The 18679-nt window shown below is 43.0% G+C and overlaps 1 protein-coding gene across 3 annotated transcripts in view; it reads right to left on the reverse strand.

Annotated features, from left to right (window-relative positions):
• Nucleotides 1-16910: 16910 nt before the first annotated feature.
• The window catches only part of EML4 (EMAP like 4), a 165168-nt gene continuing 163399 nt past the window's right edge, over nucleotides 16911-18679 (reverse strand). For all 3 annotated transcript variants that reach the window (XM_076334466.1, XM_076334467.1, XM_076334465.1), the window contains one exon: nucleotides 16911-18514. In XM_076334466.1, the coding sequence (XP_076190581.1) occupies nucleotides 18050-18514 (465 nt within the window). In that variant the 3' untranslated portion in view covers nucleotides 16911-18049. The remainder of the gene's footprint in view (nucleotides 18515-18679) is intronic.

The following is an 18679-nucleotide window of genomic DNA, read 5'->3' on the forward strand; positions in this document are numbered from 1 at the left end:
TGAAGCTGCCCAGAAATAACATTGATGCAAGATCAATGTTGACAGTCATTTTCCAAGTCATATATTTTATTAACAGCATTCACGAGCTTAGTTTTTCTAATGCTATCTATTTCTTCCTGATGAGCAGCACATATACAAATTCTGTCCCATCCATGAATAAAAAGGGTTTGAATGTATGCAGAGAGCATACGTGGCATTTGTGCTACTCTGGCTCAGAGCTGATCCTGATACTGGCTGATGGTCTATGTCATGCGACTCAGCTGCATGAGGAGGGATGGGGTAGGAGCTACGGAGAACAGTAACAGCTTCCAGTGCTTTGATCACCTCCAAGGGAGGCAGGAGGGCTCTTTTTCTAGATGTTGGCTGCCCTAGGGCACAGGGTTTTTTTTTAACCTGGATCAGGAGAGAACTTTTAAAGCAAATCTCCTGATTGTCATCAGCTGAGTGTGCTTCAGTTCACAGCCCTAAGCAGTCTCACAGGTTGCAAACCAGGTTCCTTGGATGTGAAACCTGCTTAGAAGATGAGCCTCGAGAGGGGACCTAACATCCTCCAGCTGGTAGGGGCCACGCAGTGGGGCCATGCTAGAGCTAGCCCAAAATATATGCACTTAAAATCTGCAAGTGTTTAGATCCACAAGTTTGCTCCTGCTGGGCCGCATTACTTTTTAACATAGACACAACTTCTGTTAATTGAAATTAGTCACCTGATTCCATCCCTGAAATATTTGTTTGCAGAGGATTTTCACTCAGTCATATTCCAGGAAATTGTCTTATTGCCCATAGTTAGCCCCATGAGACAGAATTTCAGAGCTCATTCTCAGGTGTGCGGTGCATGAGACACTCCTCTTCCATTTGTCACGCTATTGATGTCATTAGAGGAGAACTTGAGCAGCATTCCCAGACAACACCTCTTCCTGGAATTGGAGCTTGGATGGAACACAGTGCCTCACTCCAGAGTTTCCAGATTATTATTTATCACTAGAAACTGAGTTTCAGCGCTCAAGCCCTACATCATCGGTTTCATTTCCTCCTCTAATGATTTGCTCTGCAAACATGCCCACATCGTCACCCATTACCAAGACCCTATCCTCCCCTCAGACCGATAGTTGGTCTTGCACCCACTCAGGCAGTATTTGTCCCAGAAATCCACCTCTCTATAAAATCTTCACACACACCATACATTCAGTCCATTAAAATAAAAAAAAAAAAACAAAAACATGGCAATGCAAAAACCGTGAAAATTATAAATAGCGCAGCTTCCCCTCTCCTAGCCTCCATGATGCAAAATGTACTAAGAACAAATGGGGTAGAACGGCCACTCTTTTAGAAGGTGTCCCGCAACCCCCATCCTATTCTCTACTGACATGGCCTTAAATTATTTCAGATTGTAACAACTTCCCCAGAGGGCACCACATTATTTACCCCATAAAACACCATACTGATTTCTCAGCAGTAAGTACAACGAACAGTGCTATTAGGATAAGTACATGGATCTGATTTCCTCCCTGCTCTCTCAACTCAGTGGACATTAGAGAGGCTCAGACAGCTTTATGATCTAGTTAAAATTCCCCTCATATCACAAGATGGGTGCCTATCCCGGTAACTTACTGATGAATCTAATCTCTTCTTGTTGTTCCCATTGCTAAAATGTTTACCAAACTTCAAAACTAAGGCAAACTAATTTAGATTATAGCAGAGTGCCACCTAGTGCTAAGCAGGTTTGAATTCAAAAGGCGTGCTCTTATCTGTAAGAAATTATTGACCAAAAATTCATTCTTCAGTTGTACCGGCAGTATAACACACCCTCTCTGTGAGGGTGCCAGGAAAGCATATGAAGTAACAGAGGGGAAGATTATAAAAGAGCCTGAACTAATTACGTTCTTTGTAAAGTTGACAAGGCTCTCCCGTTAACGAAGCCCTGCACTTCTAGGTGAGTGCATTTAGACTGTTACACGTGCTCTAGATTTTAGCACATAACATGATGTATGCGAATGGAAGAAGAAAAAGGTGACAAAAATGTGCTCAAACTACTCTAGAAATGCCCAAGAATGGAGGGGGCGGGGGGAGAGAGAAAAAAAAAAAAAGGCATGTTTATTTCAAACTTTGCTTTATAGGTTTTAATTTTTTTCCCACCAGGAGAAAATCTAAATCCCCTGCTGAAGTGAACACATCACACAGGGCCAGGAACATCTTCCGTATGTCAGATGAAAGGCACCTACTGACCCCAGCAAACATCAGCTGAAATCTTTATATGCCCCCCAGCTCCCTGAAGAGAATTGAGGTGAAAACTCTGCCTGCGGGCTCTGAAAATGGCCTTAGACATGAACAGAGATGAGAGACGCAAAAGTTTTCACTCCCTAAATGCTTTTACTGATGTTCCAAGGGTGATTTTATGCTGAGAGAGGGTGGGGACAGGAAGAAGTTCCCTGATAGCTCAAACAGAGATTAAGCATTTCCTAGTATTAAGCTAGGGAAAGCATTTCCCTGGCTAGGATGATGTTCCCATGCTGTAGACGTTCTTCTCTGAGACCAACAAAGGAAAAATTGAGAAGTGACAATTTTTTTAATAAAATTTCTTAAGCCTTCAACACACCCAACAACAGTTTTTTTGTAAAACAAGTTTTCCCAGAAAATGATACCCAGACTACAGAAGCCTCAGTCCCTTCTCTCGGTGAGTGCTACATGTGGTTAGGAACAACTGGCTTACACAGACTGTCGGGGTGGAGCACAGATATTCCCAGAAAAACACAGTCTGAGGTAAAGTCTATTTGCTGCTCAGTGCTGTCTTCTTCCTTGGGTGTGTTTGAGAGAAAGCTGAGATTAATTGACGTTTATTACAAAAACCACAGCCTATCTTTAGGCTAGTAGAAATGGGCAGAGTGGATCAAGAAATAATTCAATTAATTATTCTGAATTATTATTCTGGTTCTTGTCTCATCCCGTTCAGTGCTTTCAGACTGCAGCAAAGCCACAAAACACCACTTTCACTGTTGGTATTTGGAGCCTGTTATAATTTACAAATACAGACTGCTGCATAAAAGCTATCAAATTCTTCCGTTTTAGAGGACAAACAAGATTTCATAGCTGCTTAGTAAATGTTTCCAAATATGGCAAATACACCCTTGCCGTAGGAGAAATTAGCATGATTCCTGAGTTGCTTTTTCTTTTCTTTTTTTGGTTAAAACCAGTCAAGTTTGAGAGGTTTGAAACACAAAGGTGTAGCAATTTGAACTCTTTGCCTGCTGTGCAACTACTGTATGAACAAAAGCAACCTGAACTACTTTCTTCACGTTGCAACCAGAAGTCATCTACTCTGCCCCAAAAGTCTTGTCTTGAAAGACAAGAGAGGTGCCATCCTGCTGAGACTATGCCTATTTGTAGCCATCGTTACCACGGTGGAAGGATTTGGTGCAAGTCCAGCAGCACATTAGCAGGCAGGGTGTGGAGATGCCTCTGTAGGCTAGTGGCCTTGGGAAGACTTGCTCATGACCACCCTTTACGAAGCATCAAGCCGGTCCCACTACACACCTTCCCCCCACCCAAAGCTCGGGGCGGGCAGCTCCAGCTAGCAAAAGTGTTGCACGCTTGCATACAGGTTCATACCGCACTCTGCGTGACGGAGCTCATATCCTACAGGTAAATGGAAGTGCCCCGTTTTTTAAGTCTTAAAAAGCAGAACTCCCCTCACTCAAAACCTAAAATAATAAATTAAGACAAAACTGAACTTGAACTGTGGCTGATTCCAATTATTAAAAAAAGGGAAGGATGCACTCCCTTCCCCTTTTTCAGGATTATCCCAGCGTCCCCCAGAGAGCCTGTGTCTTTCATTAACCTCAGCATCCCACCATCTCCAGCATGCTGCAAGAAATGAAACCTCCACAGCTGGCTCAGCTCTCTGGTCCTGCAGACCTTCTTGCTTGAGGCAGGGAGAGGATTAACTCCATCCTGCTTAGAGTAACTCGCAAAAAGCTCCCTTTCCTCTCACAGGATGCCCAGAGGGAGGCAAAGGGAAGTGCTGCTGTCCCTCACATTTCCCGTTTTACCGAAAAGGGTTTCTCATGCTGCGTGGAATGAACCTACTTCAGCCCAAGTCCAACAGGCGCAATGTCTCTTTCATCATGTAAGTTCCTGGCCCACATGCCAGTTTGCCATGGAGAAGTTTGTGCATCTTTGCAATATCATCATCACCACAACACCCATTTTTTTATGTTTTAAAACATATTATTAACTAATATTTATCGTTATATAAATATATATATATATTTCTGGCAGGGCAGTACACCTCAGTTTTACAGAAGTGAGATGCCCTCATTCTACACACAGGGAAGCTGAGACACAAGGGTGAAGCCCTTTGGCAAAAGCCCCCCCGTTGAGTTGGGAGCAGCACTCTGATGTCTCCAGCCTCCATCCGAGGTGTCTCCACCCCGCCACAGCTCTCCCCGCTGGTGCTCCCGAGGTGCCATTTGCACAAGGTCAGCCGCCTTGTTTAAGCCGGGACTCCAGTTTAACACAAGGTCAGCTGCCTACCCAGGACTCCAGTTTAAAAGACCGCTCTCCGCTGGGAAGCTGCAGTCCCAGCCAAGGACCTTTAAACCCAATCCAGCAATCAATGAGGAGTCCCGTCTTACAAAACTGCACAGACAAAACAAAGGGGCTGAGCCCGAACGGCCTGCGTGATACCCTCCGGTGGAATCTTCCTCCTTGGGTTATTGCATTTGAACTGCTCAGAGCAAAACGCAATGCTCAGCTGTAAAATATTTTCTTTTTGGCAGCTCACAATCTTGTTCCAAAGGCACATGTGAAATACATTCCTGGGTAATCTTGGAGTGAAGTGGGCCAGATGGTAGCAGTCAGATGTGACCCAATTCTTCTTAAGCTCTCATATTTTCAAAGATGTGTGCTTAAAAACCTCATGCTTCTCTCCCACAGCATATACACATTTCAGACCGGGTTTTGAGGCAGTCGCAGACATGTACAGAACCGTCACCTTTCGGCACCCTGTGTCCTGGAGATAAGGAGCTGTGCACGTCTGTAACAGAACAAGTCATCCCATCGCAGTTCTCATTCCGTTTCCCCTGGACCGAGGGGATATCAGGCAGCCTCCCGGTTTAAGGAGGGTGAGGGAGCGGAAATACTTTCTTCAGACTTTACTGAAGGGAAACAGATAAAAGAGGGACGGGGGTGGAAACTGGTTCCAGTTGTTGTATCAGCTGGATGGGAGGGAATGGCTTTCAAAATGACCGTAGAGCATTTTAGCTTAAGGTTTAGGCTTGTTTTTCTCAGAATGACTTTAAAATGCCTGATTCTTGTTCAATTAAACATGCACACAGGCCCTCCCCTTTCTTCTGGAGGGTTTACTTTTTGTTCTTATTTTCTTTTCACGTATCTGGCACAGGCATCTGAGTCATATCCCTAGCGTCTAAATGTTTCAACATTCATTGCAATATCGCAGAGCTCAGGGTAAGCCCATATAGCACACTGCAAAACCCATCACCGCAGGAGGGCCACCTCCGAGAGCAGGGGAAGGAAAAGCCCTGCCAGCCCAGAAGGCAACTGGAGCTGACCGGTGTCAGAGCAGGGGTAGGATAGTCCCTGACCCCGCTTCGTGCGGGACTCTTCACCCACCTCACAGCAGTTTTAGGATGGCAGGTCAGACTTCACACGTGTGTGCAGGCAGACCTCTCCATAAAACTCGAGCTTTCCAGTGCAGTTCTTTCTGACAAGAAGCTTATTAGTACTCGGTCATCACTATCTCACATAATCATGGTCCCTTCAGAAAAATAAACACAATAATTCACTACCAAGTCTGTTGTTCCCAGCTTAGGAGAGGCAGAGTGAGAGTTGCCCATTAAAATGGCTTTTCTCCCCACCAGGAGAATTCAGCAAACAAATCAATACACGCGTCCCTCCAAGGGCCTCGGCTGAAAGCTTTAAAGGTGCAGCATGCTAAGAAGAAAACAAAACTAATGCTCAAAGTTTAGAGACTGCCATGGCAAGCACGCCTTTGGAAGGTCTGTGTCTGCATTTTGGATTTGATAGGAAATGAGATGTCGCCGAGCAGAGCAGAGCCTGTACGTACCTTTTCCTGTGCCATGCAGCCTCGCACCAGCACGGTCCTCCCTGTGCGGGCTCCCCTGGCCAGCCGTGACAGCACCACCGTCACACTCCAGCCCCATCCGGACCTGGCGCAAACCATGACAGCTTCATGGAGGCGCATGGACATATGGATATCTCACTTGATTTAGAAGGTCTACTTCCTCCTTCAGTGAAAAAGCTGAAAGCAAGCAACTTGTGCATTAGAAGCATAACATACAAAGAAAATTTCAAACTAATACAAACATTTGGTTCCATATTGTGGATTACCAGATCGAGCAGCTGAATTGAATTTACAAGGCAGCGTTCAGCCTCCCTGATGGCGGCTGGGTGCAGCTGCTCGCCATGGAGGGGCTTGCACCCACACTGCACACACACAGGCAGACTGCAGCAGCAAGAAGTTCGATGAGAGGATCCGACACCTGCATTTAACCAGTGTAATGGTTTTTCATTGTCTGCAGAGATCAACACCTTTGATTTAATATGTTGCTGAAGGTATTTTGTGGAATTTCACTTGCCTTTCACAGCTTCTTGGTGAAGCTGTTTGCAACACAGAGATTAAGCTGGAGAGAAGAGTTTGCTCACAAGCCAGTGTGGCAACAAAACACTGTCAGTGCTAGGTGGCTACCTATGGAAATCCTTCCCAGAAAATAAGCAGGTTAAATCTAAGCCTTATAGACCAGCTATATCAAAATACATCTTGCTAATTAAAAAAAAAAAAAAAAACAAGCCAAAACCCAACAACAAAAACCGATCTTTAAATGTTCTTGAGAGGCAAACTCTTATTTCCACGCGCACACAGTCTACGCTGGTGAAAAAGAGAAAGAAACACCTTTTTGGCCACTGCCCAGACTAGAGATCCTCATGATTGATACCGTTCACCATGGGGTCAAAGTTTTGGTAGAGAGATTAAATTAGTTTCTACCTGCAGCAAAGAGAAATACCAGATGTTCTGCAAGTGAATGAGAAAGTAAAAATAAACAACATGAAAAATATATCCAGAACAGCGTATATTTTTGGGAAACATTCTCAAAACTAAAAAGCAACTGTACAGCACTGTTTAGCTTCAGTCTTAGCATAAGGCTACACAGAGCCAACTTAGATAATTGCAGCTACAACAAAGGTACTGTAAATTAATCAAAATATTTCATCAAAAAAGGGGAAAAATCTAAAAAAATTATCTGACATGTCTTTGTAGAAATTTCTGCAAAGCTGTAGGGTTTCCCAAGCTATATGCTAGCTTTAACATGAGACATAAAACAGTTTCATTGCATATCCTCCTGTCTTCATTGGGTATAGGAGTTTTACAGTTCTAAGTTGGGAGGTACGAGCATCTTTCCACCCAGGCAGATTTTCCACCTGCTGGTGAGAAAGGCAGCAACACAGCTGGGATATCAATCCAGCTCTAATTTATACTGAGGTGGTGGTCAGAGATGATTCTAGTGGCCCTAGAAAAAAAGAGCACTGAGAAAAATTGGTTAAAAATAATCAGCGAGGAAAATCCTTTAGGAAAGTCTGCTTTGTAACAAGTTTTGACAAAACATTGCACAACATACTTCCTATTGCCTTTTCTCTACTAGAATATAAAAAACCTTTTTAAAAGGTCAAATTCTTGTAAATTAGAGAATGAGAATCACAAACCACCATCTAGCCTGCAATGCATTGTAGTGGTGAGCACACTCCTTTGCTAAGAAAAGTTGGATGACCCATTCATGTAAATCCCCTTTTGCAGCTTTCTTCCTCCTTTCAGTTTTCAAATTACTCAAGAAACTTATCTTTATTTCCTAGAACACGTTCACTACTGCACTAATTCAGCTACCTATACCACTGTTTGGAGACCATTTGTCTCATGTTTATGAAAATTCAGTGGTGCAATCCTTTTCTTTTGTTGTATCCGTCACGTGAGACCACATATTTCCTTCCCATAATCAACTCTTAGAGTCACCTTTCCACTTCAAAGCTTAAATTTGTACCTCTGAAATTTCTTACATGAATATTTATTAATGCTAGCTTAAAATTTGCCTGGTGTAAAATTTCCTTCCCATAAAGAAGCTTGCTGGGATACCCCGTGACGAAACGCAACGTGGATGCAACATTCACAGCAGTGTGACTGTTCCAAGTGAATATTCTTTAGACATTGTGTAACCTCAGTCAAGGCAGACTTTTTTATTTTTAGTTTTTAAAACTGTGGCAGCAGGACCAGGTAAATTTTAGAGGTGCCAGACAATTCAGAGCAAACAAAATACTCAGCATCTTCATGATAAGAAGGGAAGGATTTTTTTCCAAACGAACATCAACAAAAAGTCCCAAGTTCCTGTGCAGCACGACAGGTCAGGAGGCAAGCATTGCCATTATCTTCATATATGGTCACTGCTTGGTGCATGAGAGTCAAGGAAAAACAAGTATCAGCATTACTCAGCCAAAGCAACTACTAAAGGTAAACAAGTCTAATTATCACGTCTACATACCTGTACAAAAAATGGTATGTCTTTACTGCACTTGGCTTTTATTTGCCATTGCTATGTAGAATTGACTTTTCCTCACTACTAGATTCACTAACCATGCAGCCTCATTACTGTAATGCTTTGTCAAACCATCAGCGGTAGCTTGATCGATTTTGGATCACAGGAGAAAATAATGGTGCATTTTATTGCTGTTTAAATGCAGCTCTGCCCTGAAAACGACTCTGAACTGGAACTCCAGGAATAAACCTCATGGAAGGCCTTTGAACATTTGAAGGAACAACGGAAAACAAACAAATCAGGTTAAGGATTACAAAAGAGTTGCATGTTGGGCTGATCAAAAACTTGCCCATTCCTTTGCACACATGATATTCATTCCCCCCGTTTCATGCACATTTCATTAAATACATATTTTACAGAGACGCGGCACAACAGATGTGCAGCAAGAACACGTGCACAGAGCACAGTACCCCCAGGCCAAGCTTTCTGCACATACAACTTCATGCAGATGTACCTAGCCTAAAACTCGGGAGCCGATTCCTATGATTTACAGCAAGACAAGTCTCTAGAAACGTTTTCAATTCAGCGAAAAGCTAGACTGTCAAGTAAGCCATTTATGGCAGCTCTCTCCATCTGCAGCCCTCCCCCCTACGCACAAAAATCCTTTCTGCTCTTTGCTGTAGGGTTATGATTTATTCCCACAGGGTGATTCTGGGGAGATAGTGCATGCGGTGGGGAGATTTGTAGTTGGCAATAATTCAGGACCCAAAAATGGGATACAGTCCGTGGTTTCCCAAGTTCTTTCCTTACAGCAGAGCTAAAACAGAACGTCTTTCATGCTGTCTGTGACATCGTCAAAATCTGTGACGTTGGTCAGGCTCCAAAGTGATGGGGGGAACATAGGAATAAGCTTTCCAGTCAAACCTGCCGCAGACTTCGTGACAATGCATTCCTTCGCCTATTTCCAATCAAACAAATTTGAATCTGTGGAAGAATGACGAAAAAAATGTAAAAACCAAAGCAGTAAATGAGAATGCTGCATATAAAAACCTCTTCGCCTCCTCCCTGAGAAATTCATGGATTGCGATAGTCTGCGTGCTGCCGCTAAACTGGAAACACTGCAGGAGAAAGTAATCTGAGGAAGAGAAACTGCTCCAGGAACATCACATGGGTTGGTAACAACGGCGTGCCATAGCACAGTGCTCACCAAAACAGGGCGGGCTTGATGGTGCTCTGTAAGCCACCATGCGCTGGAGAGCCCTGCACAGCCGCCTCCTGCCGACCCCTTAAGTATATGCATTTATTGTACATACACAACCAACCCTATTTAGTCTGTAACTGCAACATCGGCATAGGATGACTTTGTTTTGACAGCTGAAGCCTTAGCCAAAATTTTCAGAAGACAGGAGGCCTATGCAAGTTGCAGCCATTCCCCTCTGATGGTTAGGGAGACAGACTCTGATTTAATTGCTGGAAATAACCTGGAAGGTCATCATATTCTTAAGAGAGAAAAAACATTTTGAAACATCATGTGTAATTGGGGGGGGGGGGAGAATCTATCAGAGCAAGAGGCCTACTCAGGGAAAGATTTTTCAGAGGCACAACTCTAGGAAGGCCTCTGATAGAGTAATCTGGAAGATAATTATGCGTGGAGCTGTTTGTTTTTTTTTTTTTCCTAGAGCATTATTGAGTCTAATTCAAAATACTCCAATATAAGCAGAACTTAATGTATACATACACACACAAAATATAATGTAAGCAGATCCATATGGTCCTGGCAAAGGGTGGAACGGACATCTGTGTGCTGGTTTTGGCTGGGATAGAGTTAATTTTCTTCATAGTAGCTAGTATGGGGCTATGGTTTGGATTTGTGCTGAAAACAGTGTTGATAACACAGGGATGTTTTCATTACTGCTGAGCAGTGCTGACACAGAGTCAAGGCCTTTTCTGCTCCTCATCCCACCCCACCAGCGAGCAGGCTGGGGGGGCACAAGAAGCTGGGAGGGGGCACAGCCGGGACAGCTGACCCCAACTGACCAGAGGGATATTCCACACCGTATGACATCGTGCTCAGCATATAAAGCTGGGGGAAGAAGAAGGAAGGGGGGGACGTTCGGAGTGATGGCGTTTGTCTTCCCAAGTAACTGTTACGCGTGATGGAGCCCTGCTTTCCTGGGGATGGCTGCACACCTGCCTGCCGATGGGAAGGAGTGAATGAATTCCTTGTTCTGCTTTGCTTGCGTGCGCGGCTTTTGCTTTACCCATTAAACTGCCTTTATCTCAACCCAGGAGTTTTCTCACTTTTACTCTTCCGATTCTCTCCCCCATCCCACCGGAGGGGAGCGAGTGAGCGGGCGGCTGTGTGGTGCTTAGTTGCCGGCTGCGGTTAAACCACGACAATCTGTCCTGAAAAATCCCTCCTAGGTATGTGTTTTTGAAAGTTTAAAATGCTTCACACCTGTTTCCCTCCCAGCTGGCAGAAAATCCGCAGGATTGCATATCCCCTGATTTGTGAATCAATCTAAAAAATGCATTGTAACTTTTGACATAAGAAATCCAGCTTCACAGGCTCAATTGACATTTAATTTTCCATTTGCCAAACCTGGGGCAAATGGGATCCTTTCAAGCGCTCTGTGTATACTACAGTCATTTCGTGTTAAACATTCATGACAAATCTCTGTTTAGCGTTAGCAATATTGGATACCTGTGTATGGACAAGATGTTGACTGCTCTCTCCGGTCTTAATTCTCAATTGTCCAATTCCTCAAGGAAAAATTCTAACCAACACAACGCTGAAAACAAAGTTTTCCACTGAAATTCTGCCTGTGGTAGACTCTGCAGTGTCACTAGAAAAGAGTGGCCACCCACAGCTGGGGTGCAGCTCATACTCACTTCTGGACCAGAAGAAACTTATTAAGAGCAAGTTTGGCATACAGTTACCTCCTCTGCACACACAACACTGTGTAGCTCTGCTTGCTCCCTCTTTTTTTGCTGTCAAATTGAAAACTTTTTTTTGTCTGCCTTGCTAAAGCCACAGGCTTTAGCTGTTGGAGTTTTTTTGGGGTTTTTTTTGTTTTCCTGAGCTATGAGGCGAGCCTCCAGGCCTCTCTGGTGTAGCAATAACACCAAGTTTGTTCCAAGTTCCTTTTACCTAGGACATAAATAGTTTTTTAAGTTCCCAGTTCCACTGTCAGTGTTCACACAACACCAGAGACACTCATTTATATAATACAAAATACTAGGGATTTTTGTACTTACATATTAGATAGCTTTTGAAGCTGTATCGCTTGTCTGATGCAGACAGCCTCTGATTTTCCTTCTCTCTGATTTTCCTCTATGCAGTTACAGATCCATAGGAAAGTGTGCATGGACTTAAGAGAGAATAAAAGGAAAAGTTATTGCCGGTGCAAGGACTGATCTCTTATTTGAGAGCTGTGGGAGGGAAAAAAGGGGACGGGGACATACACAGACACCAACTGGAATGACAAGACAGGGTATTTAAAGGAAGCTGAAATAAATTCTGAAGCAGCATTAAAAGCAAATGTCACCTCTTGCTTTTAGCCTGGGAGGGCAATGATGTACACAGGACGAAGAGTGGACTGCGCGGCAAGGGAGGATTCAGAGCAAGGTCAGCTTGCGAAACAAGTGATGCATCACAGAAACATCGAATTGCTGAAACATCCCGCAATAGGGAATACAGTATCTGCAAGAGGTATCTGGAGCACTTATTTGGCTCACCATACAAAAGCATGTTGTAGAAACAGCAACTTTATCAAACAGGCACTTTATCAAAAAATAAAGCTGGGACAACGTAACTGACTATAATTCAGACAGTCTTTAAGTAGAAAGTATTTTTTACAGCAGTCCCAAAGAACCAACAAAGCGTGGTGGTCATCGGAGAGCAAAATAACGTGACATACACAGAGGTACGCAGCAGAGGCTGCTAACAAGGCACGGACCTTGTGGACTGTGTAGGAGATCACTTGTCTGGTGAGAGCTGGGAAGTGCCCAGAGGTCCCCTTCTGAAGGGGATACTGGGCTGTAAAACCCACCACTTAAATCAAAAGGACACACATATCCCTTGAAGATGTAGTAGACTCTTTCCAGATTTCGGTTTGTTAGTAAAACTTTCTGGAAAAAAAAAGAGTTTTCTAGAATAGCTTATTAAAAATAAAACCCGGCCAAAATCTCCACAACCTTGCTGTTTCTCAAAACCACCCTGTAACCACCCAATACTTCTAACAGAAGAAGTGAAAGCTCTTGTAGGTTTTAGCATACACACAAAACCTATCAGAGGGCAATTTTGGATGGGGGGGGCGGAGAAAAGAGTTAATTTCTCTTTCTTTTTTTTTTAATTTTCCCGTGATAATGTCCCCTTCTTTCCTTAAAATCAGTTTAGTCATTTTGACACAGTGTTTTAAGTACAGTATCAGGAGGTTTTTGTTTTAGTTTGATTTTTCCCCGCCTTTTTCAATGGCAACAAGAATCCATCCCTCTGGAGTCTCTCCTCAACCGGGCATTTCATCCCTCCTCCCCTCCCAGCGGCTCCTGTGACACGCTCAGCCATGCCAGAAGGCAGCCGAGCTTCCCAATTTTAAGTTTTTCTCTCTTTTTAAAGAGGAATCTGAGGCCTACGCTCAGTTTAAGGTAACTGAGCAAGTTTAAGGTAATGAGGTTAGTAGACCTCTGAAGGGGCTTTTCATTTATCTGAAAACGTCTTGCATTTGTGAAATATTGCTTAGGAAACTTTAACCTTTAGAGGATGTGTGAGGAGCTTCCACTTAGCCCATCCCGACAGAGGGGATCAGCCAGACCCACACAGGAAGGTACCGGGGACCCAACCTAGGAAACGCAGCTCCGGTACAACCGCCGTCCCACCACTGTGCCTCCTCTCCCAGTCCTCTTGCCTGAAACCAGTCCTCTCGCCTTGCCGTCCTGCTGGGAACACCTTTTTTCCGTGCTCCTAAGCCTTCTTAATTCACTGTGGCGTGAAGTCATCCACGTTTCTCTTTCAAACAAAAAAAAAAACCAACACGGCCTTGAGCAGCCGTATTGGTTTGATGCTTGTATACGTGTATGCAAAGACACCACCACGTACGTTAAATGCATTAAAATGCGTACAGTGCCCAGTCTTCTAAATTGTATAATCCTACTGTAAGCAGTTTTTCATTCTCAGTTGATTAAAGTATTTGTACATAAAACATCTGTCAGAAATAAAGATTAGGCAATGGGCTCGGACTTGCTCAGAAGGAAAGCAAACAAGCAGCACAAATATCGCGCAAATAAAATCCACCTCATGTAATATTAATCCTTTCATTGCCAGGAACCAACATTTTATTGACATGAGGCAGCGGAAAGGAGAATTTGTTGTTTGTTTGGCTCTGGCCAAGCTTAAATTTCACAAGGACATTCTACTTATTTTTATCCCGATTCAGTTGAAATCCTGCACTGAACTGAAGGAAATATAAGCGGGTGTAACATCTTATGGGGTGAAGCACAAAGTAGAAAATACAACATACTGTTCAGTGTAGACTGTAATCAATATAACAATCAAATTTTAATTTCTGCCTTGTTTTCAGAGACAAAGCCAGAATCTATGCATTCTGGGGATAATTAAAAAAAGATAAGAGGCTGGGACTTAACAGGCATCATATGCAAAAACTAGTACTTGTTATTTATAATGAGAATTACAGTAAGATCAAACCTAAGAAATGCTTGGTTCATCATTACCCATCCACACCTCCAGCCTCTTCCTCACCTATCCTGGAACTTCTATGGGGGGCAAAAAACCCCAAGGTTTTTGGTCCCGAACAGTGCCCTCTATATGTAAAACCCAATTAGTATCACTTTGTATGACATGCACACAACATGGACATGTAGCGCAAGAATCCATAAGCCTGGCATTTCCTAACATTCAACATTTACTATGCAACTTAAACATTTTAATGAAGAATTTGAATTTAAAGTTTCAATCATGTAAAATGGGATGTGGTTATAGCTTTATGCCTTCAGTGGAGCTACCACCCTGAACTTCAGCTCCACACGACAAACACCGTCGCTGCAGCCTCTTAAGCTGGCAGCAGATGCTGCTGTCCCAAATGAGAGGGGGCACTTGGAGCCCTACCCTGCCTCCACCATGAGGGAGGCTCACAGAGGACCAGCTTACCTGCTCTTCAGGAGGACTCCTGCCTTACAGAGCATCCCAGGAGAAGAGGTAGCAAAAGCCTCGGGCTGAATTTGGAGAGAAAGGGAGCAGAGCCTAGAAAAGCACACCACTGCACAGCTGCCCCAGTGCAAAGTGGTACATGATGTTGCAGGTGTGCTGGAAACAGCACAGCATGACCTTAGGACATCTGCTTGTTGCTCAAGTTAGAACAGCAGCATTCTCCTGACAATTTGGTGGAAGAGAAGAGTCGTTGAGGTTTCCAGTCAAACTCAGGGGGTGGCAGTGATGTTTTTCTGTTTGTTTTTCCTTTAAGCGAGGATAAACATGAGGTATTTGTCTGTTTTGGAGGTTTCTTTCTTCTCCACCCCACCCTCCCCCCTTTTGTGAAGGGCGGAAACCAGCTGCAAGAAATGGAGATTATTCAAAGCCTTTTAAAAAAGACTGAGAATCTTTCACAAGGAATATATTAAGCGTATCGTGACCTTCTGCATCTGCAACTGGACAGAGACTATCAGGAATGTGGAAGCATCACGGTATTTAACACGTTATATCCAAAATAAGCTTGTACGTTTCACATGACTTCCAGAAGAAAGCTCCTGGCAGAACCCCGGAAGGTAGGCTGCACTTCGCATCAGGACAAATACCTATTTGTAATCCCCTGCTGCCCATCAGTTAGCTACAGTAGGATAATGCTAGTAGGCTATTAATCAAAGATGGAAGAGGGAAATGTCACAAAACTTTCAAAAAGTAAACAAGATCAATATTTAGGAGTGCCAGCATTATTCATAATGCTGAATTAACTTATTTTTAGGCAGTCTGGGAGGTTATCAAAAAAGCACAAGTTAAAAAGGTTCTTCCAAAATCACAGACCCAGACACCGCAACTGCCATCACAGCATCCACCTAAGTTCTATACAGAAGGAACCAGAACAGATAAGGAGAAAGACACTGCGATATATTATTTTGATTATTTTATTTTTTTTATCTTCAAAATTTTCTGCCTTGAGACAGGAATGCATGATAGATAGAAATGGCTCAAACATCTTCACATGAAACACTCTTAATCATAATTCATTCACAATTATTTTTCTAAAACATCTACAGTTACATAATCCCACCCATTTCCATCCATTATCACAGATTTAATTATTTGTTAAACAGTAGTTGCCAGCAATTGAAAGCTGTAAGGCTTTTTGCATATTAGTAGAGTCTTCTGAACTACAAACACAAGAATATCACAACTATAACTCTCACTTTACATGGCAACCCCAGGTGGCAGATGTTCCAAAAAGAAATGTGTTGCTACGTGGAGTTCATAAAAATGACAGAGAGCTCTGTGCCTCGTTAGCTCTAAAATCCTTTCTCCTTTACTAAGATTATTTTCTAAACCTACAGCATATTCCTCATTTGGAACCAAGTACTTTGATGAGTTGACCTTTATCTTCCATTGCTGCTATTTGGCAAATTTGCAAGTCAGGCATACTAGAGCTCTCCAGTAAAACTCTATGTACAGAGCACAGTTTAAACAGATGGGTTGCTTGGAATCCATATCTCCCTCCATCTGAAGGGAACTATTTTGAGGTTTTCTGGAACTGTTGTAAACAAGAGGATATTTTTTGATATATATATGTGTGTGTGTATATATATATTTATATATTTTATATATAAATGTTCTAAATGTCCTTTGGGAGTCCATTTGTTTTTATCTTTCCAAATGATGACTAAATACCTGATCTGTAGCATTTCTCCTGAGAAGATACTAGTAAGGGAATGACAGTTTTGATGCACTTTGGAATGGCACAATCACGTAAACGCTTGCACAATTAAGACTTATGAACTCATCCAAAGTTTCTAAACATGATATTCTAACTAAGAACTAAAATACCAGCACAATGCAGCAAGTTAAAAAAGAAAATTCTATGTAATCAAAATATAAACAAGTACATAGGAAATGGCTATCTGTCAGCAAATCTGTATCTTTTTAAAGTAGGAAACGTATGCACTTAAGAAAAAAATGTAGCTATCTGACAAACTTCGTAAAAAAAGTACTTTCCAAATGCATAACAAATGCCAAGATATCCCGTAACTGGCCAGGTATAGCCACATGAGAGCTGCATGGCTTAGAGCAACCCAGGGAGGGGTGGGGTGGAAACAAAAATCACAAAAATAATAGATCAGCAAGTCGGGGGGGGGGGGGGGGGGGGGAATCACATCATCATCTAAATTACTGTATGCTTATATCACAACTGCTAAAGGAGCCAGGAGGAAAAAAAAAAAAAAAATAGAGATTGCAGTTTAATGATTCTTAGAGTTACCTCTAAAAATTCAGAAGAAAAAATTATCAACTTAATACACTAATCCTAAGCACCAATTTAATAATTTAAGTTAACTGTATTTATATTTCTCCTACTTGGGATGAAGCAGTTCTGCTTGAAGTCTTAAAGTTTAACTCTGGAGCCCAACTGACTTCCGTGTTCTTGCCACGCTTCCTCTGCTGTTCACATCAAAGTCACTGTAAAGACTCTCTTAAGTTTCAAACTCTCTAGGCAAGCAATTCTTTGAAGAGACAATTACGTCCTACAGTTTAAATCAACTTTCAGGTCATGAAAAGTGAAACACGCCAGTATTTGGTTAGTCTGTTATTAAACAGGCTGTGAAAATGGAACAGCCGACACCGTTCCTCGACAGGATTTGCCTTAGAACTAGCAGCACCCAGGGCAGACCAACTGCAAGCACATCCAGACTCCACTAGGAATTAGTAGTGTTAGAAAATTGCATATGCGTTAGATCAAGAAGGCATCGCCAAACATGTGGCATCATTACATTGTTTTTCCTCTGTTTTGCTCATTAAGAAAAAACAAAGGGAAACAGCCCTACAAAGACCTTTTTGGTTGTTTTTTTGTTTTGTTTGTCTTCGCACCTGGAAAAAGCAGCACAGTACTCCCCAGCTGGAACAGCTCAGCGCTTCCCATCAGCTTAGTTCTTTCAGAAAGCACTTTCACATAGTTAAGGTGGTCTACTTCAGCTAATTCTCAGAGCTAACCTTTTTTCCAGTATTTATTTCACGCCACTTCCTGACAGCAATTTCAGAACTGAAATGGATCTACGGTAATGTCCACTACAAACTGTGACCAGATCTTGACACAGACCATCAAGCCAGGCCCTTGGGATGGTTCCACGCATTGAACTGAAGCTCAGACTAAAAATCTCACTGAAACTCAAAAGCTGGAGTGGTCATGAATCTCAGCTACTTCTTCCTATTTGAACTCTCACCCTGTAATGAAAGCACGCACACCAAGGGAAAATAACAACCGCCTGAGCTGGGAGCGTTAAGACACCGGTGAGTTATCTTGCTGCTCTTCAGTGACCGTGGATTCGCTGTGCTCCTCGCTCGTCTCGTTGGAGGGCTCCTCGTAGCCCGGCTCGGCGGGATCCAGGCTGCTCCCCTCACTCTGCTCCTCACTTTGCTCTTCGCTGGCCTCCGCAGACTGCTCCAAGTTACTCTCCAAAGAAGCCGGAGAGCTGCCAGTTACACTTTCGTTTTGGTTCATTTCGTTAAAAGGTTGTGGGAGAGGTGCAGGAGACTGTACAGCATTTTCACTGGCAGGGATGGGCACTTTGGTTGCACCAATGTCTACGACAATGTCATTTTGTGGTAGAGTTACCTTCTCCACAAGTTTCCACTGAATAATACTCATGTCTTTCCCTCCAGTTGAAATCAAGTGACCATCGCTATGGGTGAAGCTGACATTTGTCACGTGACTACTGTGAGCGCTGTATTTGTGACTCGGAGCCTGTCGAAAACAAGCAGAAAGATAAATCACATGCTTGACTAGAAGAGCACATGGTACCAAAATCTAAAACTGCTACTACTTTTGCTTAGTCCTTCAAGAGAGCTCTTTATTCACGTAAGAGGAAAGAATTACATTTATATTAGGTTTCCCCCCACAACACATCCT

This window comes from Aptenodytes patagonicus, chromosome 3, assembly GCF_965638725.1.
Source record: "Aptenodytes patagonicus chromosome 3, bAptPat1.pri.cur, whole genome shotgun sequence".
Taxonomy (NCBI): domain Eukaryota; kingdom Metazoa; phylum Chordata; class Aves; order Sphenisciformes; family Spheniscidae; genus Aptenodytes; species Aptenodytes patagonicus.